This window comes from Myotis brandtii, unplaced genomic scaffold (genome assembly GCF_000412655.1).
Source record: "Myotis brandtii unplaced genomic scaffold, ASM41265v1 scaffold838, whole genome shotgun sequence".
Taxonomy (NCBI): Eukaryota; Metazoa; Chordata; class Mammalia; order Chiroptera; family Vespertilionidae; genus Myotis; species Myotis brandtii.
In genome coordinates this window covers 496,957-515,658 of record NW_005371399.1, presented here as the reverse complement: position 1 = coordinate 515,658, position 18,702 = coordinate 496,957, and the positions used below count along the sequence as shown (strand labels likewise).

General features: G+C 51.7%; 1 protein-coding gene across 9 annotated transcripts in view; it reads right to left on the bottom strand.

The window, feature by feature from the left end:
* Window positions 1-344: 344 nt before the first annotated feature.
* LINGO1 (leucine rich repeat and Ig domain containing 1) overlaps window positions 345-18,702 on the bottom strand; it is a 260,571-nt gene continuing 242,213 nt past the window's right edge. For 6 of the 9 annotated variants that reach the window (XM_005884521.2, XM_005884526.2, XM_005884523.2 and 3 more), the window contains one exon: window positions 345-3,084. In XM_005884521.2, coding sequence (XP_005884583.1) covers window positions 1,228-3,084 — 1,857 coding nt within the window. In that variant the 3' untranslated portion in view covers window positions 345-1,227. Of the gene's footprint in view, window positions 3,085-12,489; window positions 12,513-13,376; window positions 13,440-18,394; window positions 18,697-18,702 lie in introns of those variants that run through there. The other 3 variants (XM_005884527.1, XM_005884529.2, XM_005884524.2) reach the window with 3 other exon arrangements.

The window sequence follows — 18,702 nt, the reverse complement described above, 5'->3', positions numbered from 1 at the left end:
TCTACATTGGAAGTGACATACAGCAGGCATTCTATAAATGCTTATAGCAAGAGCGGATATTCCCAATCCCTGGATAGGCCTAAGCCAAAGCAAAAGAGGTATTCTGCCTGGGAGACCCCAAAGCCATGATGCTCATGAGCCTCAGGATATCCCTGTGCGTCTAAAGCCTAGTCCATCCAGTTGATATTTTTGGCAACTGTCCTGGCAGGAGTTTCTGGAAGTCCCTGGGCATGAGCAAGCCCTCCCACAGCCCGCCCCCAACCTGATCCCATGGAGACCCCTTCAGGAGGCCCATCCCCCACCTTGAGATAATAATGACCATAATGAGAACAATCACCCATGTGTGTGCACAGCACTTTACAGGTTACAAAATGTTTCACATACAGTTCATCGATTCCTCACAACAGCCCTGTGAGGTAGGCAGGACAGGGAGTACCTCTTCCATCTGTATAGATGTAGAGACTGAGGCCCAGAAAGGGACAGTCACCTGTTTTTGGCCACAGGGCAAGTAAGTGGCACAGCTGGAACCAGAAGTTAGGCCTCGTCCCTGCCTCCAGCCCCCGGCTCTCTTGGCTGACTGTGCTGTCCTCCAGGGGGACCCCAGACCTTGTCCACAGTATCAGCCACACCTGACCCTGGGGAACAGAGGTCAGACAGCCCTGCTCCTGTCTGGCAGCCCTGTCCCCACCACCTGCTCCCAGCAAACAGCCAGCTGGGAAGTAGGCTCACGCCCTCCACTCTGCCTGTTCCTTCAGGTTGACCTGGCAGGGTGGGAAGATGGGGCTAGAACCTCCTTTCCTGTTTTCCTGAGTGATCCCTCCCCACAGGGGAAGAGAAGAAAAAGGAGGAAGAGGAGAAGAAAAACAAGAAACTGAGTTGAAAGAGGGCCCTGAAGCAATCAGGATGTCAAAAGTTTGCATTCCAACTAACTATAGGAAATAGTTTTTTTCTCTTTTTATTATTTCAAGTTTTCATAAAAATCCATAATTATTGAAACCCAAGTTACAGAGGAAGTTTGTAACTTTTTAAATTGAATTATTGACTGCTGCATGTTCATCAGCTTCTGACTTCAGTCTGTCCGTATGTGCTGCGGGTTCCCCAGGCCCTACTTCTGAGGTCCTGGTAGAAAGAAGGGAGGTGGTGAGGGCCAGTGGGGCAGTCGAACACAGGAGAGGGGGCAGGGATGGGTGGCACAGGATCAGGGAGGGAGGGAATCCCGACCCATGCTCATATCATCTTCATGTTGAATTTTCGGGGTGCATCGGTGGAGCTGATGCCCGCGTCTGACTTGCGTGGCACGTACTCAATCTCAATGTTGTGTTTTGTGTTGCCCTTGCCCCGGCTCCAGAGGAACAGAAGCACCAGGCAGAAAAGTACAACGCCCAGGAAGGAGATGAAGCCCATGGTGGTGGCAATAATGAGGGTCTTGATGTCGAAGGGGAAAGGCACGGTGGCTCGGGTGCTATTGGCCTCTCCCTCACCTGGCTGGTTGGAGATGAAGGCGAAGGTCTTGTTGGGCTGATGGGGCCAATCAGGTGAGTAGCTGCGTACATGCAAGTGGGCGGGCATGGAGTCGTTGCCGCCCGCGTTGGCTGCAATGCACAGGTACGTGCCATTGTCCTGTACCTGGGCATAGCGTACCTCCAGTGTGCCATCAGGGAAGACTGTGAGCCGCCCATTGCTCTTGGCAGAGACCAAGTGCTTGCGGGGCGATAGCCAGAGGATGGCGGGAGGCGGGTCACCATCGGCCCGGCACACAAACTGCACCGTGTGGCCCTCATCCACAAATACCTGTTGGGCCTTGCGGTCCCGGATGCGGGCACGGCGGCAAGTGAAGTAGTTGGGAAGGAGCACATCGGGGAAGTCCTTGAACTCCTTGCCCTGGACAAACTCAGGCGTGGCACACATGGGCTGCTGCCGGTTGAAGTTGAGCCGCCAGCGGCGCCGGAATACCCACAGAAGCCGGCAGTCGCAGGCCAGTGGGTTGGAGTCCAGAATGAGCGTCTCCAGGTTGCCCACCGAGTGGAAGGCGGACTCCTCCAGTGTGGTCAGCTGGTTGCCAGAGACATTGAGCACACGCAGGTAGTTGAGGCCGCGAAAGGCATAGGGCTCCACCATAGCCAGCTGCCCACCTACCAGCTGGATCTCCTGCAGCCGTAGCAGCTCATGTAACATGGAGCCCTCAATGGTGCTGATGGGGTTGTAGGAGAGGTTGAGGAAGCGGAGATAGACCAGGTGGCGCACAGCCAGGTAGGGCACAGCAGTCAGATTGCAGTGCGTGATGGATAGGGATGTCAGATTGAGACCATAGAGGCAGTTGGGTGTCATGGTGTCCAGATACGGCCAGTGGGAGATCTCCAAGACCTTGAGCCGGTACAACCTCTTGAAGGAATAGTCCCGGATGGCATTGATGTTGAGGTGCCGGAGCCTCAGGATGATGAGACCGTGTAGGTGGGACAGTGCCTCAGTGGGGATGGAGGTCAGGTTGCATTTCTCCAGTGTCAGCTGCTCCAGGCTGTTGAGGCCACTGAAGGCTCGATGGGATATGTAGACAAGGTCGTTGTCACCAACCTCTAGTGACTTTAGGTTGTACAGGTCCTGGAACATGTAGTCCAGCAGGATGACGATCTTGTTCTCGCTGATGTCCAGCTTGGTCAGGTTACTGAGGCCAGTGAAGACACCCAGGGGGATGAGCTTCAGACGGTTGCTGCGGAGCCCCAGCGTTCGGAGGCTGAAGAGGTTGTTGAAGGCGCCAGGCTCCACAGTGCTCACAATGTTCTCATTGAGCTCCAGTGCCTCCAGGTGTGGGAAGCTGGCAAACTCATCCTGGTTGAGCGTTTTGATGCGGTTCTTGCCCAGGTCCAGCAGGCGAGTCTCGGTGGGGATGCCCTCGGGCACGGCCACAAAGCGTTTGCGGTGGCAGAGCACTGCTCGATCCTGGGCAGAGCACTCGCAGCGGGGTGGGCAGCCTGTGGCTGAGCCTGACAGGACCGAGCCCAGCACCAGCAGGAGGATGGGCTGCCAGCAGGCCAGGAGGGGGCTGGGCATGCTCTTCTCACCCCCTGACAGCATCCTCTTGCTTACCTACAGCCAGGAACAAACACAGGACAGAAGGAGCAGTTAGCAGTGGTTCTCAGCCTGTGGGTTGCGACCCCTTTGGCGGTCGAACAACCCTTTCACAGGGGTCGCCTAAGACCATCCTGCATATCAGATATTTACATTACAATTCATAACAGTAGCAACATTACAGTTATGAAGTAGCAACGAAAATAATTTTATGGTTGGGTCACAACATGAGGAACTGTATTTAAAGGGCCAGAAGGTTGAGAACCACTGAGTTAAAGGATAACATTTGGTTATAACCCACCCTCAACCCTCCATGTGCCCTCTACCCTGTCGAAATGTCTCCGACACAGCCCTGGCCGGTGTCGCTCAGTGGTTAGAGTGTCAGCCTGTGTGGGTTCGATTCCTGGTCAAGGGCATATACCTGGGTTACAGGTTCGATCCTCAACCCTGGTGGGAGGGCATGTGGGAGGCAACCAATCGATGTGTCTCTCACCTGTTTCTCTCTCTCTTTCCCCCTCCCTTCCACTCTCTAAAAATCAATGGAAAGAATATCCTCAGGTGAAGATTAACAAAAAACAATTTAAAAAAAAAGAAATAGAAAAAGAAAATCCCTGACACAGACAAAGGCAATGGGCTGAGTGGCATATGATACCTGCCTGGGACCCCACAGTGAGGTCCAGATGCTGGGTGGGGATGGGGGGCTCCTGCCACCCTATGCTGCTTCCTTCTTGTCTCTTACCTTGCCCAGAGCCCTCCTGAAGGACCTTTCCAGCATCTCTGGGATCAAGGGGGTTCATGGAAAGGAGAAAGCCACCTTAGAGGACCCTGGTATTGGCCCCCCAGGCTACATCCACCTCCTTTACATTTTAGAGGTAGTGTGACTCTAGGTGTGCACTGTGCAGCCCCCACCCCCTGCATCCTGAGCCACTGCTTTCACTGGTGCTCATCAGGATAAAGCCAGATCTGCTGAGTTGTCCTTGGGACCAAAGGGGCTCAAGGCTGAGGCCTCTGGCGTCAGTCTGCAGAGAAGCATATCTGGTCCCCAGCCTGTGGGCAAGGGCTTCTGAGGCTGCTAGGGACCCACCTCACAACCTGTAGACTGAACTGCCCCAGATGTAGATACCATGGCCCCCTTCTCATAGGACTGCAGCTGAGTCCACAGCCTGAATCCTGTGCAATCAGCAAACCCAGTCAGTGTTCACGAAGCTGCTCCCCAGTGGGGTTTCTAGATCAATGGAGGGCACTCCCACCCAGAAAGCCAGGACCCAGGCCAATGCCTCCCGTAGTGTCTCTCCAACTCCCCCTTCCTCTGGGTCCCCACAGTGACCCATCTGAGCTCAGGAGTGCAGGATACAGGGAATGAGTTTTCATGGCTTTGGCTCCTGCAGTTCTGTCCTCCTGTAAAGCCATCCCCCTGCCTGTTTAAAACCTCATCTTCTGGGCCTAATTTCATGTCCACTGCTCTGAGAAGCTGTTTCTGATCCCAAGTAGGAAGTATGCTCCCTTCCAAAGACACCTACAGCCTCCACCGCTCTGTCTCTTGGGATTCCAATCACCTTCATCCTAGTGCCAAGTTTTGTGCTGCTGCTAGTCTGAGGGAGGCAGTCAGACCCTGGAGGGGCCAGTACACACTGCAGCTCTGAGGACATGAGGCTTATCATAGCTGGGCCCTGGGGACATGCAGGACTTAGGCGGTGGTGACAAGGGTGATAGTGCCAGGGCCCAGCTTGAGCACTGGCTGCAGGTGGAGTGAGTAAGGGGGTATGTAAAGCTAGCCCTCCATTACTGCCTTCCAGCCTGTGTACAGAGGCTCTTGCTCACACTTGTACCCAGATGCTCTCCCCATCTCCTCCTTCCCTCCTCTGTTCTACCACATGAAAAACTGGCCCAGCAAGGCAAGAAGGGGACTGGGAGGGCTAGTCTGGGCTTCTCCAAACTCCAGGGGGTGGACAAGATGGCCTCTGGGAACCAAGCTGCAGCCCTCCCACACCAGCCTGGCACCTTGGAGCTCTGCTGCCTGTCCATATCCCCTCTCCTCCACATCATGGCCCAGAGGGGGAACTCACTACAGAAAAGGGAAGCCCAGGCTGGGAGGGCCCACCTCTCTGCCCCAGCTCAGGCCCTCTCCACCTCTTCCAGCTTCTCCCCACATCTGTGCACAACTTCCACTTTCAAGGCCACAGTTCTTTTCATCCACACTTCAACCCTTAAGGCAACTGGGGCTTGGGATGGGGAGAGGGGAGCTTGCAGCTGCCCAAGGATACCCAGCCTGTACAGGGGGGAGGATTTCAGATCGGAACCCTGGTCTGTCAAACTCCAATAGAGCCACACACTTTCCAATGCTACAGTCATCTCCAGGAATGACAGGTGCTTCCTGGTTGTAGATGGACTAAATGACTGATTAACCAGAAAGGGCTCTGGTTGTCACTAACATGTTATGGAATTGCAAGATTTTTTTTTTAAATATATTTTATTGATTTTTTACAGAGAGGAAGAGAGAGAGATAGAGAGTTAGAAACATCGATGAGAGAGAAACATCGATCAGCTGCCTCCCGCACATCTCCTACTGGGGACGTGCCCGCAACCCAGGTACATGCCCTTGACCGGAATCGAACCTGGGACCTTTCAGTCCGCAGGCCGACGCTCTATCCACTGAGCCAAACCGGTTTCGGCAAGGAATTGCAAGATTTTGTTATCCCCAAGGGCTTTGTCCACCTTCTTCCCCTTAGCTCCTCTCATTCTCTCTCTAGACCAGTGGTTCTCAACCTTCCTAATGCCGTGACCCTTTAATACAGTTCCTCATGTTGTGATGACCCCCAACCATAAAATTATTTTCGTTACTACTTCATAACTGTAATGTTGCTACTGTTATGAATCGTAATGTAAATATCTGATATGCAGGATGTATTTTCATTGTTACAAATTGAACATAATTAAAGCATAGTGATTAATCACAAAAACAATATATAGTTATATATGTGTTTTCTGATGGTCTTAGGCGACCCCTGTGAAAGGGTCGTTCGACCCCCAAAGGGGTCGCGACCCACAGGTTGAGAACCACTGCTCTAGACTCTTCTGTGGTTTGTCCTTCCCCACCCCACCTCCACCTGGCCATTTTCCATAGTCAAACATGCTCCAATGACCCACTGGAAAAGGAAATATCCTGACAGGTGATCAATAATTGGGCTGACAGCTGAGGCCAGTGATAGTGTGAGGCTGGGGACCTGGAGAGGTAAAAAGAACTTTTAGCACTAGGGGCTGGGTTGGTGGGTGGGATGGAGGGGCTAGAGAGGGGGCTGAGGAATAAGAGGGGGTTAGCAAGGGCACAGGTCACCTGAGATATTGGTAAGCCCCTCACACAGGCAAGAATCTGGTATTTGAAGACTCTACCACCTTGCCTCAACTTACCCACCTACCTCCTTTCCCACCACTCTGCCCAATGAAGCCACCCTGGTATTTCAGCCTTGTTCTCACATCCCTGCCTTGAAGCCATCTTTGTTTGGAGAACTCTCCCAGCCTCCTGCCCCAGCAGCCTTTGTGACCTTCCACCTCATCTCCTCCTTGACCTACTCAGTCAGAAATCATCTCTTGCCTACAACACTGAAGCACCTTACATTTATTAGTAGTGGTATTATGTTACTGATGTATAGTACACAACATTCTAAAAATGATTTGAGCCAATTGACAGAAAATTTATGCAATGATATGATAAAAAGATAAAATTAAAGAAGGCAAGCCAGTTAGGAAAGAATGTCACAAAATCCTGAATAATAACTAAAGGTGAGAGCTTCCTGGTGACGTGAGCAAAGAGGGACCTATGCTCCGAAGCCTCAGCACATGGCCTTTCATCTATTCTATATGTTTAATTCTGGGTCAAACAGTCATGGGTGTATCTCACCTGCGAGAGGTTGCGGTGTCTAAGGATCAGCGGTGTGGTGCAGCCACCTCAGACCCCAGCGAATGTTCTTGAAATGGAGGTGTGTGTACCTGAGTTTTATAAGGGTTGAAGTTCCTCTGATGGGGCTGACTCTGGAGCAGGCAGCTGAGCAATGAGAAATCTGGGGAATTCAAATATGCTGATAGAAAGCTGGTCAACATTGCCCTGTGTGGCTGCCACCCTCAGGCCTGGCAGTTAGACCCACAGAGCAATGGTCCATGCTCCACAGGACCAGAAAAGCTCCAGAAGGACACATTCTCTGGATTGCCTCACCCCTTATCTTTTGCATGTGGCTATCCTGAAAGGTGGAGAAACTGAGGCCTGAAGAGGCTAAGGTGCTTGCCTAAGCTGACACAGCAGGAGCACAGCATGCCCATAAGGTCCCTGTCACCTAGGGATGCTGGCAGGGTCATGTCTGAGGGGCCACCAAAACTGGCACCATTAATCCTACAGGTTATTCCTGCAATTCCCAAGGCAAAGTGTTTTACCACTTTAATCAGTGTTTTATTTTGGATCCTTGCCCCCTGAAGGGCTTCCCACAAGGGCAAGTGTTTAAAAATTGGACCAATAAATACAAAGGAAATAAACATTGAAAGCATACAGATAGGCAGGCAGGCAGAGGAGTCATGCTGGGACACAATGCTCAGACCCCACAGCAGCCTGAGTCCTTCCAGTCCCAGAGCATGAGGGCTGCCTATCACCCCCAAGAGACCTGTGCTGCCACCAACACACCCTCATTCATATCCTAGGGCAGATATGGCCCAGCTCAGCTGCTCCCCAGGCCAACCACTCCCCTGTGTGACCAGGGGCATTGCCTGTCCCCTCTGGCCTATTTCCCCCACTGTGCAGTGAGAGGCTGGATTCCAGGGTCCCTGAGAAAGCCCACAATAGAAAATGTACTTTCTCCAACTGGAAAGTCAATATCCTAAGTATTGTTGGGGGATTAAAACAAGTGGGGGCTCAGGCCTTCAATTGCAGTTCCACTGGGGCTAGAAGGTTCTGTTTGAGGGCACTCACGTTGTGGCTGTTTCCTCTGGGGTTCAGAGTGGGAAAGGGCAACTGGTGGAGACAAAAAGGGGCATGGAATCATTTGTGGGTGGACTTGGAGAATCACTGAGGAAGGTCAAGGGTGATTTTACCTCATTTGGCAGCCCACACAAGCCAATCATACACCTCCTCTTATAAAACAGCTTGGACTAACATTTGCAGAGCACATGGTACAGGCCAGGTTTGGGGCTTTATACACACTGTCTCAGAAACCCTCACACCACCATTCATAAGAATTATTTCTTACCCACTTTACAGATGAGAATAACTGAGGCTTCCAAAAGGGAATTCATTTGCCTTAGGTCTAGGCCACAAAATTAGGAAGGCAGCATAGCTCTGCTCTTCCTGACCTGGTTGCCTGCCCCAAGAGCTGTCTGGTATGAAGTGGAGATTATTTCAGATACACAGGCCAGACTGGATGGGGCAAGCATGTTAGGACAGCATGAGGGTAAGGCCCCCAGGGCTAAAGGAAGGCACCAGTCCTTAGGTAGCTGCAAGTAAGCACCCTGACTCCCCAACTATCCAAAAATGGTATGTTGAACACACTGAATTTTTTCAGTGTTTTCCCACCATATCATTCTCCCATGCCTGTAGTATTGTCTATGCTAGAATCTCATCTAATTTGGGGTCAGCTGCAGCACAGGTTGAAGATTTAGTTATTTTAGGTTTCCAGTATAAATATTTCATGGTGTTCCCACTCAGCATTACTCGGGGACCACAGAGATCCCCAGTGTACACAGGCATGAGATCACTGGCAGGGAGGCATTGCTCCATCATTGGAACTTTGGGGATGCCAGGGCCTCTCAGTTATCAGCCTGGAAAATGAGGCAGGTATGCAAGATCTCATCTTGACGCAACACCCTAAGTTCCTATGACTGGGTCCGCAGCAGGAAGTTGTAAAGATTGATGAAGAGGGATAGCAGACCTTGGAAGGGGGGCTCAAAGCTTCTAAAAGGGCCCTGCCCAGCTCTGCCACCAAGAAATTACCAGGAAAGCAGGAGAGGGGGAAGGTGATGGAAACAGAAAGACACACAGTGGGCAAACAGGTGAGAAAGGGAGAGTAAGAGAGGGGCAGAGAAAGCAGAGGAGAAAGATGGGTAGCTGGTGTGGGGCAGGAGTAGGGGAAAGACAGAGTGAGAGCTTGCCCTGCAGACTCTACTACCATTTTCTGAGCTCCTGCTCATGTTGCCTATCCAAGGCCTAGCCTGTTAACACATCCTGACCTGTCTTCACTACCACCCCACAAAGCAGGGTTTATTACTCAGAAAGGTGAAAGGACTCATGATGGGTCACCAAAGAATGGAGTCAGAATCCTAGTGACTTGCCTGTCCCCAAGTCCCTGCCTGTCTGAAGTCCCTTTGCCTTCAGCACCACAGCACAAACCAGCTGAATCCATTTCATGAAATGATAAAGCATGTTAGTAGAGAGTACCCACTCATAGGCAGCCGTGGCCATGATGCCGGGAGTGGGGTGGAGGTAGGGTGGGGTGAGGTCAGTCTGAAAAGACCTCAATGGGCCTTTCTCCCACTGTAGTGGTCATGCCCATGCCTGGAGACCGACTGTCTACCTGGCCTTCAGGATCCAGCTCAGGGTCTCTTCCCCCATGCAGCTCTTCTCAAGCCCCTAGGAAGACGTTGCCTGCACCTCCCCTCTGCAAAGCATTGCTGGTGTATTTACCTCTCCCTGTTCCTCCTTTAGTTGGAGCTTCAGCAGCTCCCCCATTTTATGTTCCCCTGGGCAGGGCTGGGGCTTACACAGCTCAGCACTCCTAGGCCATCTTTATAGTCCATCAAACAACTGCTGAGACAGTTCCCAGAGCAGCTCTGACCCCAGCTGAGGCTCTTTACAGAGGCTTCATGAAGGAGGTGTCACGTGAGCTCACACTGAACTACAAACACATTTCCACAGGCCAAGTAAGGGGTAGCAAGAGAGCATTTTGACAGAGGGAACAGTGAGAACAAAGGTGTGTAGCGTGGACTGACTGAACTGGGCCATGTGAGAATAGTCAGAGATTCCTACTAGATCCCTTCCACCCCAAATCCTGAGAAGGCCAGGATACTCCATTCTGGCTTTCTACAGCTAACCCCTGCTGAGGTGTGAATGGCTTATAATAGTCAAGGTGTGAGCTGTTAGTTGGGGGAGCTCAGTCCTGGGGAGGGGAACTGTGCACAGGGGACCCTGAAAGGAGGCGTCAGCACCCAGGCTGGGCTCCAGGAGAAAGGCAGCTGGTTGGCAGCCTCAGTTGTTTCTTGGTCTGCCTGCCTTTGCCATCCCTCTCTCTCCCTTCTCTTACTCCTCCAGCTGCTCCACAAGGAGAGAACCATCAATCTGAAAGAGAATTGAGATCATGTCCTTTGTCATATATAATTCTTTATTTTCCTCTTGCTCTAGGTTCTGGCAGAGTTGCTGCCCTCCTCCCCGCCAGGTGTGTGTGAGTGTGGCCAGTATGTGTGTGCCTGCTTCCCCTCCTCCTGATATTCCCTACCCTCCCAGGCCCAGAGTCACCAGCCCCATCTCTTAGGTGCACTTGGAAAGTCCCAAAGGTGCTCATGTGACCTCCTAGCTGGGGCTGGGCTGGAGGGTGCTGGCTAGGCCATCAGACCCCCCTGGCTGCTGCAGCTGCTTCTGTTTGGCCCTGGGCATCATCTGGTCCCCTGCAGTTGAGGAAGGAATGCCCCTGCCTGCCCCATCCCACCAGAGCACAGTCCATCTCAGGAGGTACCAACCTTCTGGCCAAGCCATGGCCTCAGGCCATTTGCAAGATAAATTATGAATTTTAATTGTCAAAGTATCTTAATGTTTAAAGGCTTTTATATATAGGCTCTGCCCTCCAGGAATGGTCGGCTTCATGGGGAGAAGCAGGAATGGGGCAAATTACAAGTCCCAAGCCTTGGCTCCAGCCAGTGCATCCCTGCCCTGCTGTGTAATCTTGAATAAGTTCTGGATCTCTCTGGACCCTGCCTACCCCTTCCCAGGGTGGTTCTCAGGTGAGAGAACAGTCAGGAAGCTGGGAGCTGGTAGGGGGAAGATAGGAGGGGCCATTGGTTCTGGGAAGCTTCCTTGCTGTCTGTGGAACCCACCTGAGTGAATGGCACCCCTACTTGGATTGGAGCTGTCCCAGAATTGAGGAGGGGTAGGCAAGGAAAACCCAAGTCCTGCACCCATTTATTTCCTTTCTTATCTCCCTCCAGGTCTGAAATACCAACCCAGGCTCTAAAGGGGCAGGAAAGTGCCCCTGAAGGCCTCTAGTCCCATCCCCTGCCCAGGTCAGTGACCCTTTGGGAGGTGCCTGGCAGAAATGCCTGCCCCATCTTCAATCATCCACTCATCCCCTTACACCAGGGGTCCTCAAACTTTTTAAACAGGGGGCCAGTTCACTGTCTCTCAGACCGTTGGAGGGCCGGACTATAGTTTAAAAAAAAAAAACTATGAACAAATTCCTATGCACACTGCACATACCTTATTTTGAAGTAAAAAAACAAAACGGGAACAAATACAATATTTGTATTTGCATGTGGCCCGCGGGCCGTAGTTTGAGGACCCCTGCCTTACACCTTCCTGGGGTCTCTGGGGCCCTCTCCAAGCTAGCCTGGCCTTCAGGGTTCCTTCACCTGGAAACAGCTCAGGCTTTGGAGTCCTGGAACTGCCAAGTCCACCTGGAAGGGCCACAGGCCTCAGAGACCCAGCACAAAGTAGGGGGAGCTCAGGAGAGGGGGTGGCTGAAGGGAGTGGTGGAATTAGTGTGAGATTTGAAGGCCAGACACCTAATAAATATAGTAAAGATGATGATTGGAAAGCCCTGGTGTGCCAGACATCATTCTAAGTACTTTACATATAAAAATTCACTTAATCCAGCACAACCCATCGAGGTAGGTCCTGTTATTATCCCCACTTTGCAGATGAAAAAAATCAGAAGCACAAAATAGTTCTGTAACTTGCTTAAGGTCACACAGATAGCATGATATGAACTCAAACATGAACATGTTTAATCCTATTAGGTTGGTATACTATCACCATTTTACAGATTAGAAAACTGAGGCACAGGTAATACAACTTGCCCCAAATCACAGTGATAATTGGCAGAGCTGGGATTAGGCCCGAGGCAGTTAGACCCAAGGTTGTCCTGACCACTCTTGCATACTGCCTCTTCCAGATTCAGGTTCAAGGGCCTGCTGAGCTGCATGATCATTAGCAAGTAGCCTTATATTTTGGGCCCTAAAATCCTCATTCAGAAGAGGGAGTGGCAGACTTCACACTGCCCTCACAGGCTGGGGGCAGAGAGTTCACGGAGAGGGGAGGGAAGAGGCATTTATATCGAACATACATACTTAGTGCTTTGTACAGTGACCCCACCAACCCTCACCACATACCCTGTGAGGAAGGTACCATTAACCCCATTTTACTGATAAGAAAACTGAGGCTCTGAGCCATTAGCTCACCTGCCCAAGGTCACTGGGCTTTTCTGACTCAGAGGCATGATAACTCATACACAGGTGAGGAAATGAAGACCATCATCACACAGATGAGGAAATGGAGGACCACAAGCACCAGGGATCTGTCCAATGTCCCACAGCATCTCAGGGCTGGGGCCTTGGAAAAACCTCCACCTTCTGACTATAGCCACCTTTTCTCCCCAATGTCATGCCAGGGTAACATGGTGGGTCTTGCTCAGGAACAGGTGGAGAGTTGAGTTATTTCTGCCTCAAAAAGGGAAAAAGATTTAAAAAACAACCCCCCAATAGATCACAAACCAAGATCCAGTGAGTTATTTATAACACAGACAGGCTAACTATAAAGAAAAACTCATGCCCTTCTTCTGGCCCTGCCTGTTCAAAGCCCTCTCTGTTCAACTGAATCTTGGACAACACCTTGCCTAAGCCCATTTTTCCAACCTGGTATACTGAGCTCAGTACACATATGGGTGCTGTGTTCTACTCAGGTAAATTAATGCCATCACCCAGCTACCTGTTCCTGAGAAACCCAGATTGCGGGGAGGGCATTGGCACATCTGCAGATCGCTAAGGAGTGCCCCAAGAGGATGCAAAGAGTCCAGTGCAGGCCAAAAGGGCAGAGCCAAGACCCATGAGCAGAGGCACAGAGGAGGCCCATTAAGCTTGGTGTGAGGAATCAAATGGCAGATCAGATGGCTCAAGATGTCTTGGTAAATAGTGAGTGAGCAGCCTGTCATGAGAGGTCCAAGGATCAGAGACACTGAAGAAAGACTGTTCTGCTGGGATCCATACCGCAGCAGCCCTTCTTAGCTCTGAGATACCCTCATCTTGCATCAAAGTAAAGGGATTTGAGATGGCCAGCCCCTCAAGTGTACCTGCAGCCCTGTGCTGGGTCAGGCAGGGGAAGGCTGCTTGCCAGGCCCCACTCTTTCCTGTAGTTGCCAGCAGGTTCTCTGCAGAGGGAAGCAGAGGAGATGGCAGAGAGATTAACTCCCTGAAATGGGAAAAAAAAAACCACACACACTAATAACATGTAATAAGTGGTTGGAGATGAAGAACAATACCCTGGTAATGTTACCTTGGTGGCAATCAATTTGGGTTTCACATGAAATAGGCATAATTATTCTACCAGCCCCGTTGCTCCTCTCTAATCAGATCCAGGGGCCCCTGTCCAGGCAGGGAAAGGCACCAGGCTGGCAGAGGGAGGCACTCCAAATTACCTTGCCAGCACTGGGCTTCTCAGCCCCTGTGAGTAGGCAGAGGGCTTGAGGGCCTCATGGAGGGCCTTGAAAATGCCCAGGAGCCAGCTTGCTCAACCATCCCTCAGTCACTCAATGGTAAGAACAATCAGGGAGGACTCCCCAAGGAGGTGGGAATGAAGGAAGAAGAAATATACATTCGTTCTATTCTGTTTGTTTCCCAAGTCACCAAACTCTTATTGAGTACTCATTAATGTGAAGCCCCACATTGTGCCAGGGTGTAGAGACCAGATTTTCAGGGTCCTGGGCATTATTGAAATAATGAAGCGCAGGCTCCCTCTATCTCTTAAGCTAGGACCACCCCTGCCCATCCTGGGGTGAACACAGAATCACTGGGGTTCCTTTGACTCTAAATTCACAGGGACTCAGGCTCTCCTTGTCCCTTTTCCATTTCCTCTTCGTCAGGGAGTCCTCCCTGACTGTTCTTGCCCATCTTTCAAAGCAGGGGTTGTACAGACAGCATCCCTACAACTGGGGAAACTGAGGTGCAAAGGGGATGATCACTTAGTGAGCATGTGTTACACACTGGCTGCTGCCCATCTCAACCCATACACCAGAAACCTTGAATTCCAGAAATGCAAATCAAGACCATAATGTTTACCAATTTATAGTAACGATGGAGACACCTGAGCATAGGAGTGCTGGTGAGGGTGCAGAGCAACAGGACATCACCTCCTGCTGGGGACACATAAAGGATTCAATCACTTGGGCATGTTTTCTAGTAAAGGTACCTGCAAACATGCCTCTAGCCCATAATTCCACTCCCAGCTCTGTGCTTCAGGAGACAGGACAAGTGGGTTCACAGCGGCACTGTTTGTAAGAGCAAAAAGGAAAACAACCTACTAACAGAAGAACAGAAAATACACTGTGTTGTGTCCAAATGACAGACCATTGTGCATCAGTGGAAATGAATGAACAGCATCTACTATTATTTGCAACAATAGAGATGAAGCTTACAAATATGATGTTGAATAAAAAAGCAAATTCCAAGGGACTGTGTATGGTTTCATGTTCTTTTTACAAAGTTCAAAAATAACTAAAACTGAACAATTTCTATGTATCAAAATATATGATTTTAAATGGCAAGGAAATGCTAAATAGATAATTTAGGGTAGTAGTTGCCTAGATAAAGAGGCCAATAGATAAGGTGAGAAGAAGCACATAGGAAGACATATTAAATGCTAGCATTCAGGGTGGAGAGTAGGTGTTCATTGTATTGTTATTATTAATACTAAATACATTGGTTAGTTAATTAGCAGGCCACACCCAAAACAGTGAACAGAGCCCCAGAGCAGGGGCCAGGAGGAAGGCATTCTAGCCTGGGCCCCATGCTTGTTAGCAGAGACTTGAAGCAAGGCATTCCACCTCTGTGGCTTTGTTTTCTAGCTATAAAATCAAATCTCTATAGCACTTGTAACAGTAAGACTGAGAGTACCTCACTGATAGAAACTATGAGTAGCCAGCATTTCTTGAGAGCTTACTGTGTACCAGGTATTGCTCTAAATGCCTCACATATATTAATATACTTAATCCTCATGATGACCCTAGAGGTAAGCACTGCTGTTATCCTCATTTTATCGATAAGGAAACTGAAGCCCAGAGAGATGAAGTAACTTGCCCAAAGTCACAGAGCCAGGCAGTATGGAGCTGAGATTTAAACTTGGGCATCTGGCTCCAGGGTCCACCCTCAACAACTTCACTATAAAGTGACCTGGAAGGAACTGAACACACATGAGGAGACTGTTGTCAGCACAAGTCTACCAGGCCCATAGCACCCGAGGATATTCATTCACTCATTTATTCAACATAGAAACAAAGGTCGGCATCAAGAATGGTTTGAATGCATTTGGAAATGAACTTGCCCTCCCTCACACATGTTCTCCAAAGAACTGTCCTGATTCTGGAATACCCTGCTTTCTGTGTGTCTCTTCAACGTCTGCTACTACCTCAGGACCCACTCAGTCTCTCTTCCTGGAGACCCCTGACTGTCTCAGCCCCCAGGAACAAATCCCATCCTTCTATGAGTATCTGTTTGAGAGCACCCTGCCTTGGTTCTCCACAACCTCAACCCCTGCCTGGGGCATCCTTGATGTTACCCAGCTCTGTCCATCAGTACAGGCCAAGGACACTGTGTCCTCTCCAGGTAGTCCTTGCCCCCAGCCAACAGCTGCTCCCTTGTGCCTCCCAGTGTCTTAGGGACCAGGCAGGGAAGCTCAGGGGTTGGGCACAGGATTGCCCAGGATGCTCAAGGCTGTCCATGGGAGCCATGGGAGGGCCTAGCCTGGAGCCAAGCAGGCAGCTCAGCCAGGATGTATAGAATAAATGCATGAATGAATAGGCTGGTGTGATACTATGTGCAATCCAACGGGATCCAACTAGTATGCTGTGGGTGCCTGGAGGAGGATCAGTGACTTGGAGCAGTCAGGGAGGCTTCCTAGAGGAGAGGCCAGGAGAAAGAAAGGAGAGGGGAGGGCCTCTGAGTAGGGATGCTGGATCAAGCCAGGTGATGGGGGAACATGTAGAGGGACTTACTGGTGGTAACAGAGCAGAGCCATCGGGAAGGGGGGAACCCTGGGCTGGAAGGCCATTATCCTTCCATAGACGTGCCACATGCAGGGAAGACAGACCAAGAGACCCTGGCCAGCAAACTAGCTCTGACTCTGAAACCACCACCTCCTCCTGCCTCCCCTTCCAGGCCCTTCCCTAGCCCCACACAATCCACTTCCTCACCCTCCATCTGACACTGCCTCATGCCTCCATGGGGCCCCTGCACAAATCACCTACGGCTTCACTTCCCAACAGCTCCAACTGTCATCTTCCAGCCATTTGCTTGGGTAGGTGCCTGGAGTACAGCACCATCGCTGGTACCAGGGATTCTGTCTGACTTTATGGTGAACACTCATATGTGCGTGTGTCCCTCTAGAATACTGGGTTTTAGAAAACAGTATCTAATATAGAAAAAATGAATATTCAGAGGCAGGGGATAGAGGAGCTGAGCATGGATCAAAAAGGACTATTACAGAGGGTAGAGTGGTCTCCCTAACCTCCCTGCAGTCACATAGGGGCCCTCAGCCCACAAGCCATTCATGATACCTGGGCCCCTTGGATTCAGGACCCACTCTAACTCCAGACTCTGGGAGCACTGCAGCCTTGACCAAGCCCACCTCACACTTAAATAGGCAGCGGGTGGGAAAATGGGCCAAAACAACAAGAATACAACAGAGGGCTGCCCTGGCCTTTGCTAAGCCCCACTCCAGGAGGGGCAGCTGGGTACTGCCTGAAATCTCCATCTGGATTCCAAGGAGTTTTTGGCCTATCCCTTCTGTCACCTCATTTTCTTTCTCCTGCCTCAGGCCATGGGGAGAAAGGAGGAAGTTCAAGCAAGCTGTCCCAGCAGACCAGGTGCTGGCATCTTCCCAGAGGTATGAGGTCTCTTGAGAGTCACCTAGCCCACACAAGAACAAACAGTCTGGGACAGCTAACCCTTTCTTCCCTCATCAGCACGACTCACTGGATGAGGGGAAGCCCCAGGTTCGTTGCTCCCTGGGCAAGGAAGGCACTGGTGCTGAGCTGTTAGCATAATGACCAGTAGGGCTGAGCCCAGAGCCCAGGGGCAGCCTAGGTTGCATGCCCTCTGGCAATCTAAGCCAAGCAGAGGAGAACTGAGGGAGGCTGGTCTGGCAGGGAAGGGGCTTGTTCCCCACTTCAGGGCCTCCTACCCTCCCACCCCACCAGGGCAGAGCTGTTCCCATCCTCTAACATATCCCTTCTTCCCCACCCCCACCCCAGGAGCTCTGAGAACAAAGAGGAAATGCTGCTGGCTGGATGGGGCTGGGCTGAGGGGCCCAAGGCAAGAACTGGGAGGGACTGCCCATTGGGCCTGGCCCCTCCACTCCTCACAGTGGGAGCCACCTGGACGGACACATCTCCTAGGGTCCCTTAGCCACCTGAGGGGTGGGGGAGCAACAAAGTCGGAGGCTCCCTTCTTATCTCCTTCTTCTCAGCTGGTTTCCACCTCCCACCCACCCTACCTCAGAATAAAAAGTGGGGCAGGAGGAGGTGAGAAGCTAGGGCTGAATACAGACAAAGGGGAGGCCCCTAATGGGTTCCTGGATTCTCCACAGACCCAACTCCCTCTCCTCCACTCCCCCTACCCGCCATTTCCCCTTTTCTCCACACCACTGGGGTTGCTTCCTGTAAGGGAAGGGAGCTGCCCCCCCAGGCTGAAGCTTGTGGAGAAAACTGGCCCCTGACCTGCATGCACTGGTGCTGGCTCCTGTGCATGGGGGCATCTGTGGTCTAAGGAGAAAGGCAGCAGCCACCCAGCCCTCTGAGCCGGGATGTACCCTTCAGGGTGAACAGTGCTCAAAATGGGAGGGGTGGAGGACCAGCAGGACTGGGACTCTGGTGGGGGTTCCTCCACAGCTCCGGGCCCCAGCTAGCCAACTGGAATTTGTTGGAGTGGAGGAAAGGGGAAGGAAGAATCTTCATTTCTTAGGCTTGAAGAGGGTCAGATCTGTGACCCCCCAAGGGTGGGGGGGTCTGGGTCGCACTGTGGTGCCGCGCAGCTCCGGGGGGGGGGGGGGGGCCCAGGGGCCCCCAAGGGCGCTTGGCACGGGGCTGCCCGAGCTCACCTGCATCTCTGGTCCGCCTTCTGTGTGCTGGGCTCTGTCTCAAATTGCATGTCTCCCAGGCCAAGCCACAGCCCCTGCCCAGCTCTCCTCAGTCTTCTTCTCCTCCTTCTTCTCTTCCTCCTCCTCCTCCCCCTCCTCCTCCTCTTCCTCCTCCGCCGTCACCTCAGCAGGTCTGTCCTGTGCCTTCGCAGAGCTGGCCCTCCGACTGTCCGCCCGACCCCTGGCAGGAGCCCAGCCGAAACCGGAGACGGGGCTGGGCCCTGGAGTGGGGAGGCAGGAGGCCGTGGATCCGGCGGACAGAGGGGCAG